The sequence below is a fragment of the Corvus hawaiiensis genome, chromosome 7, assembly GCF_020740725.1.
Source record: "Corvus hawaiiensis isolate bCorHaw1 chromosome 7, bCorHaw1.pri.cur, whole genome shotgun sequence".
NCBI lineage: Eukaryota > Metazoa > Chordata > Aves > Passeriformes > Corvidae > Corvus > Corvus hawaiiensis.
The window spans coordinates 11,381,595-11,405,577 of record NC_063219.1 but is presented as its reverse complement, the minus strand read 5'-3'; the positions used below and the strand labels follow the sequence as shown (position 1 = coordinate 11,405,577).

Genomic DNA, 23,983 nt, shown 5'->3' with positions numbered 1-23,983 from the left:
GCCCAGGGGGCGCGGCCGGGCTCGCGCGCCGCCGGGGCTGCCGCACCCCCCGGGTTGCGCCTTTCAAACGCAGCGAGAGAGCGAGAGAGCGGGAGCGGCGCTGTGAGGGACGGCGGGCGGTGGCCGGCGGTGGCCAGCGGTGAGTGCGCCCGGCCGGGGGAAGCGGCCAGCGGGGAGCGTGCCCGGCCACGGCATGAGCGTGCCTGGGCGGGGGGCTGTAGTGGTGGCCTGCTGCTGGGCGCGGTGGAAGCGCCGCGCTGCCTCCCCCACCCTTTGCCGGGTCGCGCCGGCAGCAGCGCGGGGGTGACTGAGGGAAGTCGGGGCTGTCTCGCGGGGAGCGGGCCGGGTCCCGCCCGGCCGCTGCCGCCCTCCGTGGTCCTTCGCTGCCACACATCTTCCCGGCCCGGAGCAGAGACTCGACGTCTTTAGAAAAGGTTAAACGAACTGATTTTTGCCCGGCTAAACTTGCCTAGTTTAGCGGGAAGCTTTCTCCTTAATGAGAATCTCGTAGAGAGAGTGTGAGAGCCACACTTTTAGTGTCTGTTTCTCAGGCCTTTTTGTGCAATGTGTTAACAACACAGCTACCACTTTTAAATTTTGGAAATAGTTCATGTATTAAAATTCGTGCCTTTTTTTGCCCATAGCTAGTTGAATCTCATTCTCCTGAGTAGATTATGTGCCTTTCTGTGGGTTTCTGTCTGCTACGGATATGTGTTTTTCTCTATTCTTGGTGATACTGAGCTTAAAGAGGATGTGGTGTCTTAACAGAGAAACAAAGTCAAGGCAACGTGAGGCAGAAGTTCTCCTTAATAATAATTGTTCTGTATGAATGATCATATAAAATAAAAGCTTACATAATAAGTTCGGTAATGGTAATAAACTTGATAATGGTAAGCTCTTAATCAATGAGATCAGTTATCAAACACAAATGTTTTTGTACTGAAGTACAGCAGTAAGAAGATAGAGTTTAGCAGTTAAAGTTATCGAGTGAGCACAGCCCTAAGGAGAGTCACGTAAACTTTCAGACGTCAAAATCATCCTCTTAAATGGTAAACTGTCATATAATTGGGGAAGAAGGAATGCTTGCTTGTTACAGACTGAGTCAAAGGCTTGTGTATTAGATTGTATTGTGACCTTTTCACAATTTCTTAAAGAAGCTATTTCCTGCATATCAAATAATATTTTGAAGATATTTTTAAACTGTGTAGTTTGGGTCTTTTTCCTGCTAAAGTATGTACAATGATTTGAATCCAAGATAGTTCTAATATGAATATCCATGTTCCATCCCACATGGGAATGTGAACAATCTTGGATGGGTACTGGATTACATTTGGGTCATAACTTGTTTGAGTGCTCCCCCAGAAGTGTCTGACAATGCATTTCTGTCATTTAAACTGCAAGAGTATTTTTACGAGTTTGCTAACTGTCTCTGAATTTGCCTTATGTTTTTTTTTTCTCCTTCACTAGTAAAGGTAAATCTGCTCTTTAACTTAAAAAAGCCATCAATTACGACTTCTGTTATCCTTCAGTAGCCTTTTTCTGCCTTGCTTTTGCACTTCACCTGAAGAGATGCTTCAGGCCTATAAATGTGAATATCAAATCCCAGTATTTTTATTGGGTTTGGTTTTGTTGGGTTTTTTTTTTTCACTGTAGCAGAAATGATGTGGGTGGGTGTATCTTCATAATGTGCTGTTCTACTGGTTTATTAAAGTAATTTAATCCGGATTACTACATCATTTGATTCTAAGTGATCTGAACTTGCAAAGAGGACTTTGTCCATTCATGCTTCTCCCTGAAAATTAACTCAACCTTAAAAAAGAAACTTAAAAGATCACTATGACTGAGCGTAATAACAAATTCCCACTGTATTCCCCCTGGGAAAAAACCCCCACTTTGTCCTGTTGTTACCTATTCCTGCTATGTTGCAGTTAAGAAACAGGAAGGAGTTTTGGTAAATTCCCCCAGGAATGAATATCTGTTAAAAGTGTAAACTTAAAGGAACTATGGAACTTACCCAGAATCCAAAGAAGAGTTTCCGAAAGATTTTAAAAAGTTACATCTCATTAATAGTTAAGTAGTTATTAGCATTTTTATTAGAATTTAAGCTTATCCCTAGTATCTTATGGATATGCTCCAGGGAAAAAAAAAACCCAGCTTATCTCAAGTGTTTACATTATTAAATTAGCATGTCTTGATTAGTATTCCTTTCAGGATTTATTTTTACAGTGATTAAATGTGGTGTTTTCAGGCTGCTACTGAACAAAGTTCTGGCTATTTGAGTTTTATAGCCCTAAACTTTTAATATTTGTATACTCTCCTGTGCTGTAACTATGGAATTTCCAAAACTCTTAATTGTTTTTCAGCAGGTGACTGGCATTAGAGAGAGACCTGCTCTTGACAATGTCGAGGAGAAAGCTGGAGAATAAAAGCCTTTCTGGCTTAGTGGCCACATCTCTGCACACACCAATCAAGACAGATAACTTCCACAATTTTTATATGCTTGAATCAAAAGAGCTTGGAAGGTAAGATTATTCCTATTTATTTTATTTTAGCAAGAGGAATTTCTGCTGCAAGAAAATTCTCTGTACAATGAGGCAAACTTTTATGGTAGTAGATGGAGAATGGAGTATGGCCTTCTCCTTCTCTGCCCCCTTTGCATCACGATGGGTTCTTTAGGGACGTGGAAAAGGGACAGTGAGGCATAAGTTGCCAGCCTTTTCCACATCAGAGAGATCTGGTGTGTTTTCATAGGCATGTAGATTTGGGATTATCTTCCTTTTCCTGCCTAGTCACACATCAGATTCCAGGTGCATGGCCTAAACAAGGGATGACATAGGGTAATACTGTAAGACAAAGAATGAGGATTTCGAGTTGGTTGTCCCAGGTGTTTGGGTGAGTTTTCTGAAGTCCAGAAAACAAAGACCTCTTCTCTTCCCTTCCCTTCCCAGCCTCAAGCAGTTAGACTAAGTTTCCAGCAACCTGCTGTTTCAGAACAGTTTTGCAGCCTGCTTCCCTTGCTCTTGTTTGCAACAGTAAAATACGAAATAGAGCAACAAAGCACCCAAAGCCTCGGTATTTGTGACACTGTTTCAGACGTACAAGTGAATGTGTGTTTTGAAACCACTGGGTTAATTCATACCTTGAAAATACTCCGTGAATTGGGTGTAAAGCCATGCAAACGTAATGCTGTGATCATGTTTCCAAGCTCCCTGAACAGAAGTGTCCCTGGTCAGTCTCACAGCTGTGCCTTGCTGTGCTGCACAAGGATCCTTTGCACCTGCAGCTTGTTTTGTCAGCAGAGATGCTCTTCTGCATGTGGTTTGTGAGCTCTTTAGCCTTCATTGTTCTCTTGGGTTTTTTCTGTTTTTCTAGCACGTGCTTTATCTGGTACACTTTTATAGAAGTGCACATTGCAGCCCATAACTTTCTTCTTTTCTTAACTTTTGTCAGCTCTGCTTTTGAATTCTAAACTCTACAGAAGCAGTTTATATGCAGCACCCTCTAGAACTCAGGTATTGTTACAATGCTGGATTTTCAGACTCTACATACTTGTGAGATGATGTCTAAAGCAAACACAAGTGTAGGTTTTGTGTGAATTCCAGAACAGTCTTTTGTACTTTCTGTGCATGCAAAACCAGGCATAACAAAATATGTGCCAAAATGCAAAAAAACCAGAAGCAGAGGACTCTGTTTTACAAACATAGTTATTATTTCTTCTGGCCTAACTGTGTGTATATTTTTTCATGTTTTTAAGTGTATAAGTGCTTTTTAAGTGATGTAAAATCCATCTTTTCTTTGTAACCTCTCTAAAAGATTCAACATGCTTTAATTTTCACTTGCAATTCTCTTTTTCCTGTTGAGATTGTCTAGTAAATAGTTCTCTTGTTCTCTGCTTAAGCTTCCCAAGCCCCATTTCTTCCTCCCACACCCTTATCTGTTGGGTCCTTTGGTATTTAAGACACTGACTCACGAAGCTGGCAGGTTAGGTTCTGTTTAGTGGGTTAAGTAGTTCTGTCCCTGGTGTGTGCGTGGCTTGGCTTCTTTTGAAGTAGCTAAATTTCTGTGGTTTCTAAGCTGAGATATGAAAACATCCTGAAATCAGTTTTTCTTGTAAAGCTGGGCTGTGAAGGGGGATGGTTACGCAGTTGCTTTGCAGGCAAGGAGTGGGAACTGCTCCGCTTGCGTCAGTGCAGCCCTTCTGAGCTGACTTTTTTTTGTGTTTCTGGAGCAATTTCCACTGCTCTAAAAGACTTTTTTGTCTTAATTTTTGCCTTAACTGGCACATTACTAATAAACAAGTGGAAATTCATGCATCTCAAATCTGGAGATATCACTGACCTTCAAAGTTGTTAAACCCACAGCAACCAGACGGAAGATGTGCCAAAACTACCAGGGAAGATCTTGCTGTTCTCATGAAACTAAACTGGTTCCCCTTTGTTGATTTTAGAGACCCTTTCGTGGCTGACAGGTTTGATGTGATGCTAAAAAGAGAATGTAAGCTGGAGGAGGGAGTGTTTTCAGCTTGGGTGTATTATGAAATTGAGCTCAGTAACCTCCAATGCTCTGCAATAATAAGCTGGTTCAACAATTGGGAAAGAGCGTGGCTGTTTCAGGCTTACTAATAGTTGCTAAAGTGAAGAGTGCATGTATCAGACTAAATAACTCTCACCTCTAAAATTTAGTTCTTTAGAAAAGGGACAGAGAAAATCTACAACTAATTGATGTTGAAATAAATGATGAGAGAGGACCTGTTTTGTCGAATTTATTTTTGAGTTATAGCAGTATGATTAAAAGTCATCTTTAAATATTTTATAATTTAGGCATGTTTGTACAGTTATTTGCTAATGAAAATGATTTCTTTTCATGAGATGCTCATCCCTTTTCTTGATTAAATACCAAAGTCTAGATTTTTTTCAAGAAGTACTTTTTTTTTTTTTTTTAAGAAATGATCCTTTTAAGCACTGGGATTTTTGCACCAGAAAACTGATAAAGGCTGCAAGGCAGTGTTGTATTTTCTACTAAAGCAGCTAATTTAGTTAAAAGAACACAGCTCAGATAGGTCGTACTGAGCTGCTTCATTACATTTGTTCTTAGTATGCTAAGTGGTAACAAAAATAGAGGTGGACAGGTTTTTTTTGAAGACATAAATGTAGGTCGTGCTTTGTACACAGCTTTATACTGTTTTTAGAACTTTGCACACAGTTTATTGCGGCCTTTCAGGTTGGTTTTTTTGTAAATAATGTTTCTTGTATCATCTGAAAAGACTTTGCATGTATGCAACCAGGCATTTCTGGGAATGCAGTATCGGTGGTTATAAAATTGTATTTTTCAGGAGTTTACAACTTGGCTTAAACTGCATTTTTTCCTCCTAATTTTTTAAAACATCAGCTTGGTGTTTTAACTACAGTATGTGGTTTTCTTCTAAAAACATTTCTTTGCCAAAATAGATTTTTGTTTCCATACCTAAACAGCTGGCTAGCAAATAAAGCAGTGTGCTTTGTCCGACTGTAATTGAGGAAGAGAATGCTAAGTAGTGGGTACTTCTCTATTAAGATGTTTTGAAACATTTTGCAGATACCTGGGATTTTTGTAGCAGTACCACATGATTTGTGGAAGGAAATTCTCTTTATGACCAAAATTTTTTTCACTGAAAATCTCCTGCCACACCCATGCATATAAATATGCTTTATTTTCCCTGTTCATTCTCTGCATTTCACAGAGGTTTGCTTTGTCTGTTATTGTCCTGTAGGTGTTGTAATGAGGTTGAGGGTTTTTCAATATGTTGCCAACCTGAACAGAGCTCTGGGCAGCCTGGTAAGACCTCGAGGCCAGCCCTGCTTTAAGCAGGAGGTTTTTAGACACCTCCAGAAGTCCTTTCCAACCGAATTAATTCTGTAATCTGCCAGTGAGAATGTCCCTGTAACCTGATACTCTGATTTAATGTTTAGCTAGGCTGCACGAAGGGAATTTTACTGGGTCTCACTAAAGCTTCATCAGTTTAGTATCCTTCTACAGTGCCTGCAAGTGAATGTTAAGGAAATACTGTAAGAGCTGGCCAAACATGGCACTTCCCAATACTTTTTTTTGATTTGTTTCCAATTATTTGCTATGTCTTCGTATTTCTATTTCTAATGGTAATTTATGCACTTTTTATTTCCTGCATCTCAATGTTTTCCCTTTTATTTCATAGAGGAAGATGTGCTGTGGTTAGAAAATGTGTAGCTAAATCCACAGGCCAAGAGTATGCAGCTAAATTTTTAAAGAAAAGAAGAAGAGGTCAAGACTGCAAAGCAGAGATTCTGCATGAAATTGCTGTCCTTGAATTAATGAAATCCAATCCTCACATAGTTAATCTCCATGAAGTCTATGAAACAGCAAATGAAATCATCTTAGTGTTGGAATAGTAAGTATGCCTGGATCACATGTTCCATGTTTGTAGATAAAAGTCTTTTGATATACTGATTTTTTGCATGAGTTGCTGAGTGCCCAGAAGAACTGCAACAGTACCCTGTATATATTATGCTAATCTTTCATTATAATATACTCTATATTTTTTCCTTTAAGGATGTTTAAGGCAAGCTCACCAGAAATAAAGTTCTTGGAATGCCATAGAAGGTCCTGAATGCTTTGATGCAACTTAAATCACAAAAAAAATGTCGCTGATACCAAGAACACAGATTTCAGAGAGGCTGAGCGCATCCATGCCCTGTGAACTTCAATTAGCACTTGACATTTTTTGGTGACTGAAGAATTGCTGTTTCTTTGTGTGTTTTGAGCCCCTAAATTTAGTGCTTTTGTTGTTTTAAAACTGGCGTTTGGAGCCATTCCTTTAAAAATTGCCACATTTTTTACAGACGTCCCTGAAGCTTCTCCTTAGCTCAGAAAAATAAGTTTAATTTGGGAATTGAATTTGCATTATCTATCACATTTGCTGTATGTGTAAATTTTTGTTTGGAATGTAAGGAACAAAAATGCAGCCTGTGAAATTAATTATTTCTAAGCTTCAAGTTTCATGTACAAAGTGTTTGAAGTGCTGTTAATGGTGGTTTCCATACACCATGATAAATCCCTTCAAATTTTCCAAAGAATATAGCTAGATTCTATCTTTAAAAGCTTTTTTTTCCCTGGAACTAGGTGACCCCTAACATATTATTTGTTGTTCTAAGGCTTTTCTGCAAATCCTTTTCTGCAGAGCTTTCAGCTCTTTACCCATCTGGGTGCCCATTCAGACCATAATGTAACTTGAGTACAAGAATACTGTTGGAGCCAGTGCTGAAAACCTTGTGAAAGTTGAAATTTATGGCATCCACTGCCCTTCTCCTCATGTACATGTTGTCATAAAGTCAGCTAGGGGAGGCATTACTGACGCCTCAGCTAACCTCAGCAGGTTTGTGGCTGTGTTCATTCCTTTTGTCTCTTATCTGACTTCTTAATAGACTTTCATTTTGTCAGCAGTGAAGTTTAGGCTTAGTGATCTGTAGTTCTGAGGTAGCCCTTCATCCTTGAGAGAGACTTCAGGCACTCAGAGTAGGCTGATGATCTCAATGATCACAAACCCAGCCTGAAAGAAGATGCTGACACTGCAGCCAAGTGTAGGAATAGCTCATAAACCACATGAGCACAGATATTTCCATGCTGCTTTACACTGCACTGAATTATTTATGAATTGGTCTCATGGAAGAAATTTTAGATTTGACTTGAAAAGAGAGGCTTCTTTGATTCAGGACTGATGATAGAACTCAACTTCTGGAAGGCATCTTCTTGCTTGAGGGGACCAGAGCATTATGAGGTTACCAGTCAAAGTGCTTTTTGCTGCCTCGACTGCTGTTTCAGGCTATAAGGAAAGAAAGAAATTATTCCCAGCCTCTCTGGTATTACAGATATATGTTAGAGATTACTGATAACATTTTTGCTCACTTAAGCTTCAAAATTTAAACTTAATACACAGGTGTTCTTGGATGTGTTTCAGTGCTGCTGGAGGAGAAATATTTGACTTGTGTGTCCCAGATCTGGATGACAGAATTGGTGAAAGGGATATTGTAAGGCTTATAAGGCAAATACTTGAAGGACTTTGCTGCTTGCACGAAAACAATATTGTTCATCTTGATTTAAAGGTGAGGCTGCAGCAGACTTTGTTTTAGCTCTTTATTTTCAATTTATTATGTTCATCAAAGTAATTTGTTAAATACATAAAGATGAGAATAAGGAGATTAAATGGTATTAAAATTAGATAAAAAGGATAGAGATTAAGTATTTTTAGATAACATTTAGCAGTAAGTATTGCATAATAGAACCTGAAGTGTCATTTAGCACATGGGCTTTTTTTTTAGATTGTATTTTATTAATTAGGAATGCACTATTTTCTGTTCTAGCCTCAAAATATTTTGCTGAGCAGTGTCAATCCTCTTGGTGATGTAAAAATTGTAGATTTCGGGATGTCCCGGAAGCTTGAGAATTGCAGTGAACTGCGGCAGATCATGGGAACAACGGAGTATCTTGGTATGGAAGGGCTGCTTCGCAACCTCTCGTGGGGTTTTGAGAAAACAGGAGCAGTTCACGTAACACACTTACCAACTTACAAGCTGATAAAGAACACCGTAGGACAAGGCAACATGTTTTGAGCTGCTCTTTTTTTTGAGTAGTCAACAAATATTTGCACCAAAAATTCCCGAATTATATCAATAAGTGCACCCTACAATTTCATGCTGTAGTATTTCCTGTGATGTAGGTGGTTAAATTCTTCTGATTAGAATTGGAATGCAACATTAGCATGCACAAAGAAATGTTCTTTGAATTAGCAGCGTTATTTAATATGATGATTTATGAGATTAAAATATTCCTTGGAAAGGGAAAGATTGCTATTAACACTTGGCCCTCTCTGAGGGACAAGTGTCCTTCAGGATTTGCCAACACTCAATTCTAAGAGCACTTCATTCTGCAATGAATAACTTGCTACCTAGCCTATGCTAACAGCCAGTGATCCTAAAATTGGCTTGGTCATCTTGTTTTGCAGTGTTAACATGCTGAAGGCTTTATGCATTCCCCTTAAAAAGCTGTATACTTCAAAACCTCTTAGGAGAAAAACTTAACATGCATGCATCTGATTCGAACACGTCTTGAAACTCGGGTAAACCTTAGGCCATGTAGTGCCATTTTGGTGTGAACCGAGTAAACATCCGTGTCTAGGCAAACGGAAATAACTTTTTGCCGCCCTTGTGGCTTGAAAATAATAAACCTAATTATTGAAACTGCATGTTTAGTCTCATAATAATGGTTGGCAAAAGAATGCCAGAAATGTAGTGTATGATTCAAGGCCATTTAAATAATGTATTTATTAAAGCATTTTTCTTCTCCCCATCTCTTTAGCTCCAGAAATCTTAAACTACGATCCTATTACCACAGCTACAGACATGTGGTATGTTTTATCTTAATTCATTTTACTGAGGTTTGGTGGGACCACTTAACAGTCTAAGGGCCTGCTCCAGTTTCATCTGGCTTCCAAGAATACCACCTTCTGTTGGTGGGCTGGCTGAAAGAGGGAGGGAGAGATGGGAGGGGAAGGAGCCCTCAGGATATAACTCAGGGCTTACAGGAATATATGGGTCTGTTGCACACTTAGTAGGGAATGCAGGTGGCTTCTGAGCCTGTGGAGCACAGGTGTTTGTTCTAAGGGGATAGTAACAGTGGCTGGATAACATACTTTAGGTATTAGTTACTCCTGGGTTACATGCTTCAGATATTAGCTACTCTAGGACACTCTTTCCTTCCCACTTTTATATTGTTAAATAACGTAAACTTCCTACTTCTTATTTTTAGAGATGTACCTGCAGAATGAATCTTAAAAAAGGAGACAAGTACTTTAAACTGACCCACAACTTCATTTGTGGCTTTTTAATTTTATGAGCTATGTTAAAGACCAGCTTTGAAATGTTTCCTTTAAAACATAAAATCTTCAGCATCTTAATTAAAATTCACTGTTAAAAGTTGCTAATTGCTCATTTGAAATTTTCAACTCAATAATAACTAAATCTGTTCATGAAAGTTTTTTAATCATGTATTATTTGCCTGCTTTTGTGGGAAGACATAAAAAACCCCCTACTGTTTTCAGAATGAGAAACCCAACAGCTGCATGTTTCCACACTGTAAGGAGTACTAAATTCTGATCTATTAGATCACAAAAATGTTTTTATTATACATCAAGAAAGCATCTTAAGATTTATAATATGATCTGTGGTACTCACGTTCTTGGGAGAAACATCTCAGCAAGAGGAGATTGTAACACAACTCAGATGTCAAATGTACACAGAGGTTGACTGAATCTCAGTCTTTGCTCTGTCATCCAGAATTGCAGTGAAAGATGGGTTTTATTTACATGCAGATTAGAAAAATCTGTCTTTTTTGCAGCTCTATCATGCAGAATTGCCATGTATCCCAAGAGTGGGCTGTATAAAAGTGGTATTTCCTTTTCCTATTAATTGGAAGAAAAGGATATACTGAAAATAAACAGTTTTCAAAAATCCTTTCATTGAGATATATACACTTAGCTTTCCTCGTGTGTGTATGTGCAGTCATGCTCGAATCACATGATGCTTCTGAGTGTGGGATGTATCAGGAAGTTTGATCTGCAGCACAGTAAATATGTCGGGTATATTGTTTAGATTCTCTAGTCGGTTTATAGATTGTGTTGTTACCTCAGGAACATCGGTGTCATCTCATACATGCTGCTGACACAAGAATCTCCATTTGTGGGAGCTGATGTTCAAGAAACTTACCTTAATATATCTCAAGTTAACGTGGATTATTCAGAAGAAACATTTTCATCAGTTTCACAGCCTGCAAAAGACTTCATTCAAAAACTTCTCATAAAAAATCCAGAGTAAGTAGCAGACTCCTCCAGGCAAGAATCCTAAATTTGTGGAGCACCTAGAAAAAGTGAATGTTTATTTATGTATTTAATACCACTGATAAGGTCAGTTGGATATTTCACAGTGCATTGGTATTTTCAAGTGATATTTAAAAGTGCTGGTTTATGCTTTTCCATAATGTGTGAGAAGGATCTTCAATTCACTGTCTGGCTATTATTGTCAGACATTACAAATAATGTTATTAGTCAGGCTTGTTCTTTGAGGTGGTTTTTTTTTTGTTTTTTTTTTTTTTTTTTAGTTTCTTTATATTTTTGTTCAGAGGACAGATTGTTAACGTATTTTATTAAATATAATCTAGAAAGGTCACATTATTTTCTGTAACTATTGTACAGTTTGGAGAGACAAAATGCAATGTCTTTGCAGTGCTTTCTTGTTTCCTGACTTAGCTTTATCTTTCTACTTAAATACACCTCTTATTATATATTTATACTTGGCGGTGTTTTGCCTTGTTCAGTCTTAATGTTCTCAATCCAAAGTGAAGACTTTTTTCTTTGTAAGACACACTCCCATAACTCTGCATTCTTTGGGAGTTTAGACTCTAATCAAGACCTTGCAAAATAGCTGAACTTTGAGAAGTGACCTGGTCAGGTATTATCAATTGCAGTGCTAGATATTGTCACCTGTGGTGAGACAGGAGTCCTTGCCATCTTCCGAGAGCCTCCAGCAGACAGGAGTGACCCTGCTTGGCTGAGAGAGCTCTTCGATAGGAGGAGACTATGGGAGATGATTCCTGGAACGTGACTGCTCTGAGGAAATAAAATATAAAGCGATGTCTGAAGAAGAGTCCTTCCTGTTTTAACATCTCACATACACAGTTTGTCAGGATCTGGAGTAGTTCATAAAACCCCACTATCATGAGGGATGCTTATCTTTCATGTTTGTGGAGCACCTAGAAAAAGGGAATCGATGATGAAGAGCCTGCTTTGATAACTCTTAGTGTGGGCCTGTGGGATATTTGACATTCTGTCACAATTACTGCTCACTTTCTCGTGGGTATCTCAGGAGTCCTCATTACATCCTCAATAAGCTGCCTTTTTTTTTTTTTTTTTTCCCCCTATTCCAACTCTTGATGACTTACCTCCTTGAATTTTAAGAGGAAAAGTCTGTTCTTGGAGAGTCAACTCTGTAGAGTTACACTTCTCTGACTGAAAAATATTCCCATTTTCTGGTAGAGTTAGGCACAAGTAGTGGGCTCTATTGCCTTGGAGCCAGTTTTCCAGTAAGTTCTGTGGAAGTTAACAATGCAGAACACAAAACTTGCAGTAACACTGTACTAGGTTATCCAGAGGAACAATTTTCTAAGTCTGGTGTGTTTGATAAGATCTACATTTTGAAAGGGTTTATGCCAGATGAATTGCAAGAGTAAAACACTAGAACATGTCAGAGTTGATGACATCATGTTACCTGGCTGTCCTTGAAAACCTAATGACTGAATATTCAAGAGCCTCACTATTTATGGTCTGTATAAAACATATGACTTTAAAAACAAAAGCACATGCGCATGTATGTGTACCATGTTGGAAACATTCCAAGGGACTGTGTTCCTTGTTCTGATGAAAGCTTACCAGCTTTAGGGCAAACCGTCAACTAAATTTAGATGCGTGTAGCCATTACTTAACTGTGTTTTGTAGCAGCTGAGGTAAGGGTGAAAACACAACGATATTGACTCTTCAGTGTCAATTTTGCTTAGGATTTTTAGCATCAGAGCTATTTTAGTTTTTTTAGTATTGGTGAAATTAACTTAAGTACCTTTCCCCTTTCCTTTCCGAAGGGACAGGCCCACAGCAGCAGATTGTCTCTCCCATTCGTGGTTGCAGCAAGGGGAGTTCATGCTCCTGTGCAGCCCTGAAGAAACTTGCTGCTCCCCTCAGCTGCCTGGACACGCAACAAAGTGCTCAGAAGAGCGCAGTGTAAAATCCAGCTGCACTAGTACCTGCAGTGACAAGGAGGACAAGGAGAACATTCCAGAGGACAGCAGTATGGTCTCCAAACGCTTCCGCTTTGATGATTCATTGCAGCATCCCCAAGACTTCATGACAGACTTTGTGTGTTAATCTGTAATAGAGACTTTTCATGAAGTGAATTCAGCATAATCTGTTCCAGTGATGAAAATAAGGTTCTGGCTTGCCAATTCGTGCAGCATTGGCATACTGAAAATGCACTTTGATTCTTTTATGCTGGTGCCTCCTTTTCTATCCATTGCTGGCAGTGGATTTAACTCCTGAGGAACTGGAGTTGTTGCGCCAATAAAATGAATTATTTTTTTTAAGAAGATATAATTAACTATTTTTGCACTTTTCAAGTTCTAGTCAAAAGATGATGCTAGAGTGAACAAACTGAAACCTGCAAATGAGTTTGCTTAAGCACAGCCTTTGCCAAACAGTGGTTGAACACATGCATGCTTTTAGGACTAGCCTTAGTAAGAAATTGGGAAGGGAAGCAGGTAAATGGAATCTTGCTGCTTTACTGGACTTGCTTGCTACCATTCTCACCACTTTAAATAGAGGCTAAAGTTGGTATGTTTTGGGACTATAGTACATCTGTTGGGGACATTTGGAAAACTGTTCTCCCTCTATGATCACTAGTAGTTTTGCCTTAGAGATCTGGTCTATTTGGGCATTATAATGCATATTCTGTGGGGTTATGCTGTGTTGGATCTCTGCAACACTTGGTATAGAAAACAGGTAGATTGTCAGTTCTTGTGCTTGTGGTCCTTGGCTTCTTATGACTAAATTACATTTGAAGATGAGGTTCCTATGCTGATGTGAATATTTGAACTTGGTGGTTTGCTTTCACCAAACCTCTGAAATAGTATAATCTACCTGTATTGCCTTTCTCCTTATCTTAAAACCAAAAGAAACCAAAAACCCCCAAAACAACCACCCCCCAAAAAAACCCCACACAAACAAGCTCTGAAACAGAAAGCCTCTAGTTAAAAGTAGTAAAACTGAGTAAACTGAAAATAACCATTTTTGCCAGTGAAGCTGCAATTAACAACTTTTCTCTATGCCCCTCTAAAGTAGAAGTGCATCTTGCTGTCAATTATTGTTGCCCATTACTCGGCTTCATGCCTGCTCTGAGAAATGGGCTGCAGTGTGTTAGTATTTAAAGACAAACTACCTAATAATTGTTTTAAGCCTTTAAAAATGGTTTGTTTAGTGGTATTTTTTAAAGTTCTGTATCTTCCACTTCCTGTTTCTGGCTCTGAGGTAATAATGCCTGTGTCAAGTTTTGTCTTAGAGCAAATGCCAGTTGTGCCTTAACAGCCTGAAACTAATACTCATAAAATAAGCCCCTGAATCATAACAGAGGCTGGGAATCTTTTTGGGCAGTGAATTTATTAAAACTCTTAGAGATATTTTGAAAGTAAATGTCACTTTAAAATATTTTGGGATTTTCCACTCCTCAGAGCTTAAATTTAATTGTCTTTGAATTGGATTTGTTTTGTATAATAAAATACCACAACATGATAATCCTTTTCAAGTGTGCCTGTGGATTTGTCAATAGTTGGGCAGATTGGCATTTTGGAATAACATATGATTGAGAGGTGAACCTGGTGAGTGGTAGAAGGTTGTGCTTTATCTTCCTTCACACAAGGAAAGAGCAGGTTTTTCCCAAACAGATTTCAATATAAGGTGTCACCATAATGCATGGGGGAATTCAGGACTTTTGTCTTGGTTTGTGGGGGGACAATCATGCTGACAAGTGGCAAAAAGACTGAGGTGTAATGCATGTAAAACTTTTCAGCTTCTGTTTGTCAGAAGAAGTAGAAGTTTTCCAAGACTTAATTTCATGCGAAATGAAGGAACAGGTTTGTTCGGCAGATACAAAGCTCTGATGCCTGGGTGTGAGTGAACCACACCGAATCTCCTCTGTGTATTAATTCTCATGGAGCTTTTTTCAGTGGTACTGATTGTATATATAATTACAGAATTACTTTGCAGGAGGCAGCTCTTGGATTGTGTTCAGGTTCTTTACACCCTTACTTTTCAAAGTCCCTGGCTTGTCCCAGTTGGAGTCTTACCTGACCTTTTGATTTTTTCCCACCAGTATGGAGTCCAGTTTGAACTGGGTAAGTTAAAACCACAAATGACTACATACATATGTAGAAGTTAAAGTTCATGTAAGAAGAAAATGCCAAAAAGTTGTGGAGATACAGGTAAAAAAGAATGTTAAAAAAGCTGCTATCATTCAGAATTCTGCCAAAATATGACTGAATTGAAATTACAACTATTTTTTGGCGTCTGGAAAATAAAGCTGATAGCATATGCTAGCACTTTACGACAAAGTTGTCATTCCTTAAGATTTTTATCACAGTATCTGATGTTTACCTTTCTTACTACTTTAGAACTAACTTATCTTTAAATAATTGAAAATTCGTTTTAACCAAAGAATTTAAGTTTTGAAGACTTTATTTGTATTTTATATAAACTTAAAATATACTTTGAATCAGACTTTGTTTGGATAAGTGCATTTGATTTATTTGAAAATACTGTGCAAATTAAGTCCAGTTGAATGTAAATACATACCTTGTAGGCAACTGTTAGTCTGTCTTGCTTCCTGCCATATTACTGGGAATTTCCAAGTGTGAATGAGTGCTGAGTAATATTTTCAGATGACTGAAGTCATACTTCTATGCAGTGTTTATTAAAAAAATAAATAAACATTGCTGTTTTTTCAAAACTTGTGTGTTTGTTTGTTCACAGAATCAGAGACTAATTGAGGTTAGGAGGGACCTCTGGAAGTCATGTTGCCCAACCCCCCTGCTCCAGCCATCCCATCTAGGCCTTGCTGTCCAGAATGATGTCCAGATGGCTTTGGATCTCCAAGGAAGGACACTGTCTCCCTGCACAACCTGCTGCAGTTCTCAGTCAGCCTCACAGTAAAAGTATGTTCCTGTGTTCAGATGGAACCTCACGTGTTCCACTTTGTACCCACTCCCTCTTGTCCTGTCACTGGGCATCAGTGACAAGAGCCTGGCTCCATCTTCTTTGCAGCCCCACTTCAGATGATGATAAGAGCCTCCCTGAGCTTTCTTTTCTCCTGGCCAAACAGTCCCTGCTGCCTCATCCTTTGCTCATAAGAGAGGTGCTCCATTCCCTGAATCCCTTTGTGGCCTTTAGTTGGACTCCCAGCTCTGTGTGTCTCACACTGGGCATGGGATGCCCAGAGCTGGGCACTGCTCCTGTGGGTAGTAAAAGGAAGGATCACCTCTGTCACCCTGCTGCAGCCCGTGCCATCGGCCTGATGTGTGGCACACTGCTGGCTCCTGTTCAGCTCCAGGACCCCAGGGCCTTCTCTGCAAAGGGGTTTTCCAGCTGGATGGCTCCAGGATATATCAGTGTATGGCACTGTTCCTCCACAGCCCGTTTCTCCAGCCTGCAGAGGTCCCTGTGGACGGCAGCAGGACCCACAGGTGTATCAGCCACTCCCAGTTTTGTGTCACCTGCAGCCTTGCTGAGGGCATGCTGGGCCCATCATCCTTAACCAGGATCTCCTGGGAGAGTGTTAGAGGCCTTGCTGAGGGCTCGGTAGGCAGTGTCTGCTGCTCTCCCCTCAGCTCCTGGCAGTCATTTCACTGCAGAGGGTTGCTCAAGTCTGACTTCCCCTTGCTGAGTCTATGCTGACTACTACCAGTGAATCACGAACTTAGCAGCTAACTTCCTGGAACTGTTCTCTATGTCTGGCTTGATGCAGAAAATGTTGATGTTCCTATTGGTAATGATCTGGTTGTATCTCGCTCTTCTTACTGAGGTGATACTTTTTAAGTTAAATTCTACTGCCCTCTCCGAATGGCCATGTGAGACAACTTAAATGGAATCTTTGTTATACATATTAACCTCCTAGGGCACTAATGGTTTCATTTGTTTCATTGTCAAGTAGATAGCTGAAATAAAAAACAACAAACCCCAAAACAAGTGTCCTTTAGAAAGGGAATTGCACTCAAAAGAGGAGGTTAACTCCTGGTGGCCTGGATAGTGTGTTTCTTCCAAAGGCACATTTCATTGACAAAGCTTTTGCATTGTTTGAAATGCACAAATGGGCTTTCTTTTTAGTGGAACAAGCAGTGTATTCATGTCGTTGCTTTGGTTTTGCAGCATTAAGTTCACAAAGTATCCGAATATTTACATTTCTTGCAGTGAGAGTTTTTATCAGGAATGATGCCTATTTCTTTAACACATCAAGAAAACAAACTATTTTGTTTAATGGTGGTTTCAGACAGCTTGAAATTTCTGCCTTTTCAGAAGTCCTAAGGAAGGAGACATCTTTGAGAAATGCATCACAGTGGCTTTAAACTGAGAGCAGAAGACTTAGATTAGATAATAGGAAGAAATTCTTGGCAGTGAGGGTCATGAGGCACTGGAACAGGTTCCTCAAAAAAGCTGTGGAATGTCCCATCCCTGGAAGTGTTCAAGGCCAGGTTGGACAGGGCTCTGAGCAACCTGGTCTAGGGGAAGGTGTCCCTGCCCATGGCAGAGGGTTGGAACTGGATGACCTCTAAGGTCCCTTCCAACTCAAACCATTATAGGATAATAACTGACCCTCTTCTTACCAGGACACCTGTGCTTGTACTCTTGCCAAGTAAGGCAAGTTGAACTTGAAAAAATATTTTGTAAAATTGGGGCATAACACGAGTGTGCAATTACTGTGTGTTTGTTTCAGAAGCCACTCATCCTGGACATTAGAACCTGGCAGCTGACAGGCTTGAAAATACTGCTTGGTCCACTCAGCATTGCAGAAATGAGCAAGATGCATAATGAATCAGAGTGTAGAAAGTCTACCAAATTTAAAGGTAATATTACAAGGCTGAATTGCCAAGTCATCTACCAGTGAGTAGCGTGCTATGAGAGTATAAGAAAACTTTTTAATAAGTAGGTAGGTACTTATTATAAAAAAGTAGGTACAGGAATTATGACATAAAAGTTCTTATCTGGTAGCCCATGTAGTGACTAAACAGCAATGTAGGTGTTATTATTCATGTCTGTAAGAAGAAAGTTCTCCTGATAATGAAAAATACTATATATATAACGGTTTTCTTTATAATGTTTCTCACATTAGCAATCTGTGTCTTTCTTCCTCTGAAGACTATAAGCAGCTGTGCTATTTCCAGTTTCCTAATCAGACAATAAACCCCAAAATGTCACATTCTAGCAAAAGGACTCCCATGCCCAGCAGTGGATGGCAGTGCATGCTGATTGTGCCACTGCTTGCTGTAGGTGTAGTTCTGATAGTTGAAATAGCAGGGAGTTCCCTTTGCATGGTTTCCAACTGGACTGTTCTGTATTATAGCCAGTACAGAGTAGAGTTTGTTTGAATCTCCCTGTGCTAGATTGAGTATGAGGGTATTTCTCATTCCAAGATCAAAACCAGGCTTTTGTACTGGCTTGGATTTAGAAAATGTACTGGGAATTCTGAGTGATGTTGTGCCTTCTACAGCTGGACAAAGCAGAAATACCCTAGTGGTTCTTTGCCTCTGGTATTTTAATAAAGGGGCTTTTATGTTTAAAACTTGCTATCTGGACTCATAATGCTCTATGTGCAGTTCACAAGATTGGTTACAGGCCTGAAATGGAGCTCATTTATTTTCTAGCAGGTTAGCTCTGTAAAATGTTGTGCTACCTTTTATAGGTTGCTGTGAAAACATATAGAAACCTCTCATTTAAAATTCACAAACTGCCTGACATGGCAACAGCTGTTTCAAATCCTAGAAAGCCAAACCTGGCCCCAGCAAAGTGTTAGAAGTCATACCAGCTGTGCCAGTAGTTGATTTAGATTGGTCTAAGTATTGGATTCAGCGGAGGAAACACCCATGGACTACCAATTAAACTGAATGAGATTTTTGTTTTTATTTTCTTGTATTCTCTAATTTTCTAGGGGTGTGGGGGCAGGTTGTTTAAATCCTAAGTCATTGTGCACAAGGTGGGCTGATGCACGGTGTGGCATTTGGAAAACCTTTGGTTGCTGTTGTGGATTAGCCACCCCAGCCCAACCTTCTATCTTACTAGGAACCATTTTGCCAACACAGCTGAGTTCCTTTGCATGCTTAGCTGATGCACCTGCCCCCCTGCTTTGCCTAAAGACGAGCACCCGCATTCACTTACTGGTACACATCAGTTAATTTATAAAGGTAAGGAGGACGCCTGCCTAGGCAGCAGTGAATGGCACATGCTGCTCAAAGCCATATTCACCATCCTTATTTCAAACTGGCAGGCACAGCAGGGGCAGGAGCTTTTTCTACTGGCAGACAATCGCGGAGCAGTAACAGCACAGCTGAGCTCCAGCCTGGCACAGCTGTGGAGACTTTGTGGAAGTTTAATTCCGTCGCCTCAGGTGTGAGGTGTTCTCGGCTGAGGCGAGTCCAGTGCGGGCTCTGTGCCCCGGCCACGGCAACGCAGCCGCTGCTGGGCTCCCGGCGCTGGGCGCGGCACCGCGCCCGGGATTAGGCTCCCGCGAGTTTCCAGCCGCTGGGATAAGGCGGTGGGAACCGGGAAGCAGCGGTGCTGAGCTGTGCCGTGTCCCTCTGCATAGCGCCGGGAGCGGCGGGGCCTCGGGGCGCCGGCTGAGGAGCCCCCCCAGCGCCCGGGAGCACCGGGCTGCCGGAGCGGCCTTTCTGAGCTAAAAGGTGCGGGTTGTTTTGTTTTGTTGTTTGTGTTGTTTTGTTTTAGTTTTTTGGGGGTTTTTAATTTTTTTTTTTTTTTTAAGTTACGTTTATGAGTTAACTTTCTGCCGTGCCGGGTTTTATCCCTGCCAGCCCAGCCCTCGCTCGGTGCGAGCGGGGCCTGGCGGGGCGCAGAGGCCGCAGCGCCCGGTGCCGCTGAGGCGCAGGGCATTGGCACCCAACAATCAAACCGCGGCCTGTGTGCTGCGAACTCTGCAAAACAGAGTTTTACAAACAACACGGTCCTCCTTAAAGCTGCCCAGGTCTCCGTTAATTAGTTTAGCAGTGCAAATTTAAACAGATGCTTTTGGTTTGGGCTGCCGTTCCTGTAGTGTTTCCAGAGGGAGTGACTCTCTCCTACAGGCACCCCTTTAGAAACCACAGCAATTAATTTGCGTACCAAGTCTTCAGCTTGGTGCAAAATACGAAGTATTATGTCATTGTCTTGGTTTCAGCTGGAATAAAATTCCTTTTCTTCTCGGTAGCTGGCACAGTGCTGTGTTTTGGACTCAGTATGACAATAACATTGATAACACACTGATGTTTTGGTTGTTGCTAGGTAGTGCTTACCCAAATCAAGGCCACTTGAGCTTTATATTTCAGTTTCATTATGTAAGACGTGGAGAACAAAGAGCATGTTCGAAGTTCAGAGTCACCCGATTGATTCAGGTGATTTTACCCAAGTGAGCTGTAAAGCTGCTGATAAACCCGAGTCCATCAGATCACCACGGGCTGGTTACAGGGCTGGAGCATTCGGTGTGTGAAAAGTCTTGGCAGAACTGTGTGTGTTGGGGAAAAGAATGTGGTGGAGGGATGTAGTTAACAGTCTACAGAGAAAATGCTGCCAGATTCCTCTTGGTGCTGTGCAGGAGGGGCAGCTTCCTCTGTTTGCAGGGAGGGGAATTCCGACCAGGCACGGGGGGAATGACATTCTTTGCAATGAATGATAAAGCAAGGGAGAAGTTGGCCTGGAGAGGCAGTGGCCTTAGAGAACTTCAAATCTCAGCTGGGTGAGGCCCTGTGCAATCTAAAATTTTTTTCTGTGATTTAAAAATTCAAAAATGCAAGACCTTCCAGTCAGTTTGCAAGAGCAATAAAGTGACATCAGGGAAGGTGAAAATAAACTATATGAATTTAAACAAAAATCTTTGCATAACTGGTGGATGAGATCATGATTTATTAAGACCAGCTAATGATGCAATTCTTCCATTTGAATCTGTCATCAAGCTTTATTTTTCAGCTATGACAGTCATTAAAACACTGAACTTAGACCTTTGAATCTCAAAGCATTGAACCAAGACTGATGAAGCATATTCACACAACTGTTCTCATTTAAAATAGATGAAGCATATTCACGCAACTGTTCTCACTTAAAATAGTATTAATAATAATGCTATTAGTGGAAGAAAAAAGGATTTATATAAAAGTTATTTAAATTTAAAAATTATTTACAATATTGTTATTTTCATCTTAATTTATTCTTGTTTTAATGTCTAACTTTTGTGTATGTTTTATTGTGTATATAATACATTAGTACAGTAGCTTGTGTGTAAAATCTGTAAATAAATATACATATATTGGGGCGGGGTGTGCTCAAAAATTTCCTGCTGATTAGGGATGTGTGATCAAGAAAGTTTGGAGGTTGCTCATGTAGGCGAGTATGGAGCAAGCAATGTGGCTGGTTAGTAATGTAGGTATTTAGAAAGTAATAAAAGTACTTAGTTAGTGATATGGGCATTACCTGGATATTTTAAAACTGATTTTCAGAAAGCAGTGTGTTTGTATATGATGGTTTGGGGTTTATTTCTATGCCCATCTAGCCAGTGTAAGCAGATAACAAGTAATTTCTGTAGTGTGGGCAACATGGCAGTAGAATTAAATTGCATGTTCTGCAGGCTTCTGAACAGACAGTGTAGTCGAAGTGTGACTATCACTTGGTTCTCCTGAATTAAATTCAAGCAATTGAATTAGCTGTGGAAGACTAAATACCCATTCCTAATACCCTAAACTAATGAAAGACTTGAAACCTGAGGTGTAGAAACCTTGAATAGGCATTAACTTCTTCACAAGAAAATTTTAAAAAGCGCTCATTGGCAAGTTGTATGAAGTAATTTTGCCTTTACAGCCTTAGTTAAAGGATCATTTAAAATTTAGCAGATGTAGAGTTTGCAGTTTGGGAACTGTAAAATCCCATCTCCTCACTTCACAAATATCACTTCTGTAATCAGCCTCCTGCTGTTTCTTTGATGTATTCATGTTTCAGTTCAGCAAAGCCCTTACATTCACCCTTGAAATGTAACTTGTCTTTAGTCACTTGCTGTTCAGCAAAGTTCTGATGCATGTGCCTGGTATTAAACCTGTGGAATACAGGTGCATGCCTGAGTGGTCGGCTGAATTTGGGTCTGAGTGACTTGAACTTTTGCTACAGTGAAGTTTAGTATCAGGTATAATTGCAGCAATTTTTTCAAGCAAAAAGTAAAATATTTGCTCTCTGAGAATATGGTGCCTTTAAGATGCATACATGTTATGCTGGAATTTTGTGTTGGAGAATAAACGAATTCCATTTCATCATGGGTAGTGTGTAATATTATACTGGCATGAAATCCCTTCTAGTAGTTCTTCCATCTCATTGCTGAAAAGATGTATCAGTCTTTGTTTGGTGTATTCTAAAACAGCCAAATATTCTCTAGGTCCACAGCAATGAATATATTCTGAAGCATAGAAACTGCTGTTTAAAGGGCAGAAATTCTTCACTGTGACAGGGTGAGGCACAGCCTGGCAACAGGCTGCCCAGAGAAGCTGTGGATGCCCCATCCCTGGAAGTGTTCAGGGACAGCTTGGATGGGGCTTGGAACAACCTGGTCTAGTGGAAGGTGTCCCTGCCCGTGGCAGAGGCTATGGAACCTGATGGTTTTTAAGGTCCCTTCCAGCCCAAACCATTCTATGATTCTCTTGTAGCTGGTTGAAGAATTTAGCACATTTGGAGATATTCACAGAGTATTTGAAGAGGACACAAGCATTAAATAAAAAAATTCATCTTGCTGCTGCTAAGGTACAGATTATAGTCTAACCTAGTCAAGAATATAAATTACACATCTTACTATTTGTGTTATCAGTATCAGTAATTTGCTTAGTAATGCAGTTAGTGAGATGTGGCAAAATTATTCCTAACTCAGCTGTAAAATATTTTAACATGATTTGAGATTTGAACTGCAAGTTTACTGAGCATGGTAATTTGTTCCTATATGATCTCGGGTTGATATGTCATCTCAATGATATGACTGTGGGATTCAACAGAAAACAAAAAGACTGGACAGAGAAGTGAACCCAGATGAAGTAGGGGTGATACAGAAGACTACTGGCATGGGCTGTATAAACTTGTCAGAGCCTTCCACAGTTCTCCAAATGCATTAGCAGTAACAAGGCAAGTTAAATTCAAAGTAGAAGAATTGAGATGCCACCTTCCTCCAATCCAGGTGATTCACAATCCTAGTTTGCAAGAAAGATACTGGAAAGGATGTGCAAAGTTGTGGGTTTACCTCTGTCTTCTTCTGAAGACTTGAATATTTTGTCATACATTAACTTGTGTTTTGAACCATTCCTAGACAAGTTTGAGCCCGTTGGTGAAACAGCCAACAAAGAACATTCAATTGAGAAAGCTTTCATGGAAAGGAATTCTGGATGGGATTAAAGGGAGTTCTTGCCTATAGAGAAACAGGAACCCATATTTTGTCATCTGTAGATGATATTCAGAAGACCACATTTTCAAAATTCAGACTATGAGAGAATCTCCTTTCATTAAACATTATGAAAAGAGAAAAAGGTGATTTTCTCTAATAGAACATCACCAACTAATATAACCAAAAAAGAAATCTCTTTTGCTTAATCTAAAGCGTAGAGACTTCAAATGCTTTTGTTTATCCTCCTTAAGCAGCAAATTAATCATGTTTTAAAGGGATGAAGCTTTTGTCCCTTGTCAGCTACACACTATTTAATCCCTTCAAGCTGATTTTTTCTCTTAATTAACGATGTGGGGAGTGCTAATGCATTGGATACGTTCCTAAACTTTTTTAACACACTCTGGTGCTTAAGATAGCAGATTCATTATTACAATACCTTTGTTTTACCAGATAAAACATAACTGAAGTAGAGATGGAAAGGTTGAAGACTAAGAGAATATTGTCTAAACTTTCCACTTAAGATATAAAGCTACTAAATTGTTTAGCTCTTCAACAATTAAAAATGTTAGGGCTTATGTAAAGAAGATGAAGAAACTGAAGACAAGACAAATTTCAGGGTTGTGGTGAAAAATTTGATTTTTTTCCTAAAGCAGACAATTAAATTCTAACATTAAGCATTGTGTGTTAAAAATTCTGTACTTCCATCTTTGAGCAAAGAT

General features: G+C 39.9%; 1 protein-coding gene across 3 annotated transcripts; it reads left to right on the top strand.

Annotated features, from left to right (window-relative positions):
- Positions 1–38: 38 nt before the first annotated feature.
- Positions 39–14,403, top strand: STK17B (serine/threonine kinase 17b). 3 transcript variants are annotated; one of them, XM_048310218.1, is made up of 8 exons: positions 39–139; positions 2,364–2,522; positions 6,191–6,403; positions 7,970–8,114; positions 8,373–8,499; positions 9,367–9,415; positions 10,697–10,876; positions 12,697–14,403. In XM_048310218.1, exons 2-8 carry the CDS (start codon positions 2,401–2,403, stop codon positions 12,977–12,979), a joined length of 1,119 nt encoding a protein of 372 aa, XP_048166175.1. In that variant the 5' UTR covers positions 39–139; positions 2,364–2,400; the 3' UTR covers positions 12,980–14,403. The 3 variants fall into 3 exon arrangements, with proteins under 3 accessions (XP_048166175.1, XP_048166176.1, XP_048166177.1); XM_048310219.1 differs by having other exon boundaries at positions 41–139; positions 2,367–2,522; XM_048310220.1 differs by lacking the exon at positions 39–139 and adding an exon at positions 3,451–3,512 and having other exon boundaries at positions 2,434–2,522.
- Positions 14,404–23,983: the final 9,580 nt, after the last annotated feature.

Excerpts from the sequence above, each read along its gene's own strand:
- STK17B (XM_048310218.1), top strand. The coding sequence starts at position 2,401 with ATGTCGAGGAGAAAGCTGGAGAATAAAAGCCTTTCTGGCTTAGTGGCC. Across the intron at positions 6,404-7,969 it reads ATCATCTTAGTGTTGGAATA|TGCTGCTGGAGGAGAAATAT; the intron begins GTAAGTATGCCT and ends GATGTGTTTCAG. Across the intron at positions 8,500-9,366 it reads GGGAACAACGGAGTATCTTG|CTCCAGAAATCTTAAACTAC; the intron begins GTATGGAAGGGC and ends CCATCTCTTTAG.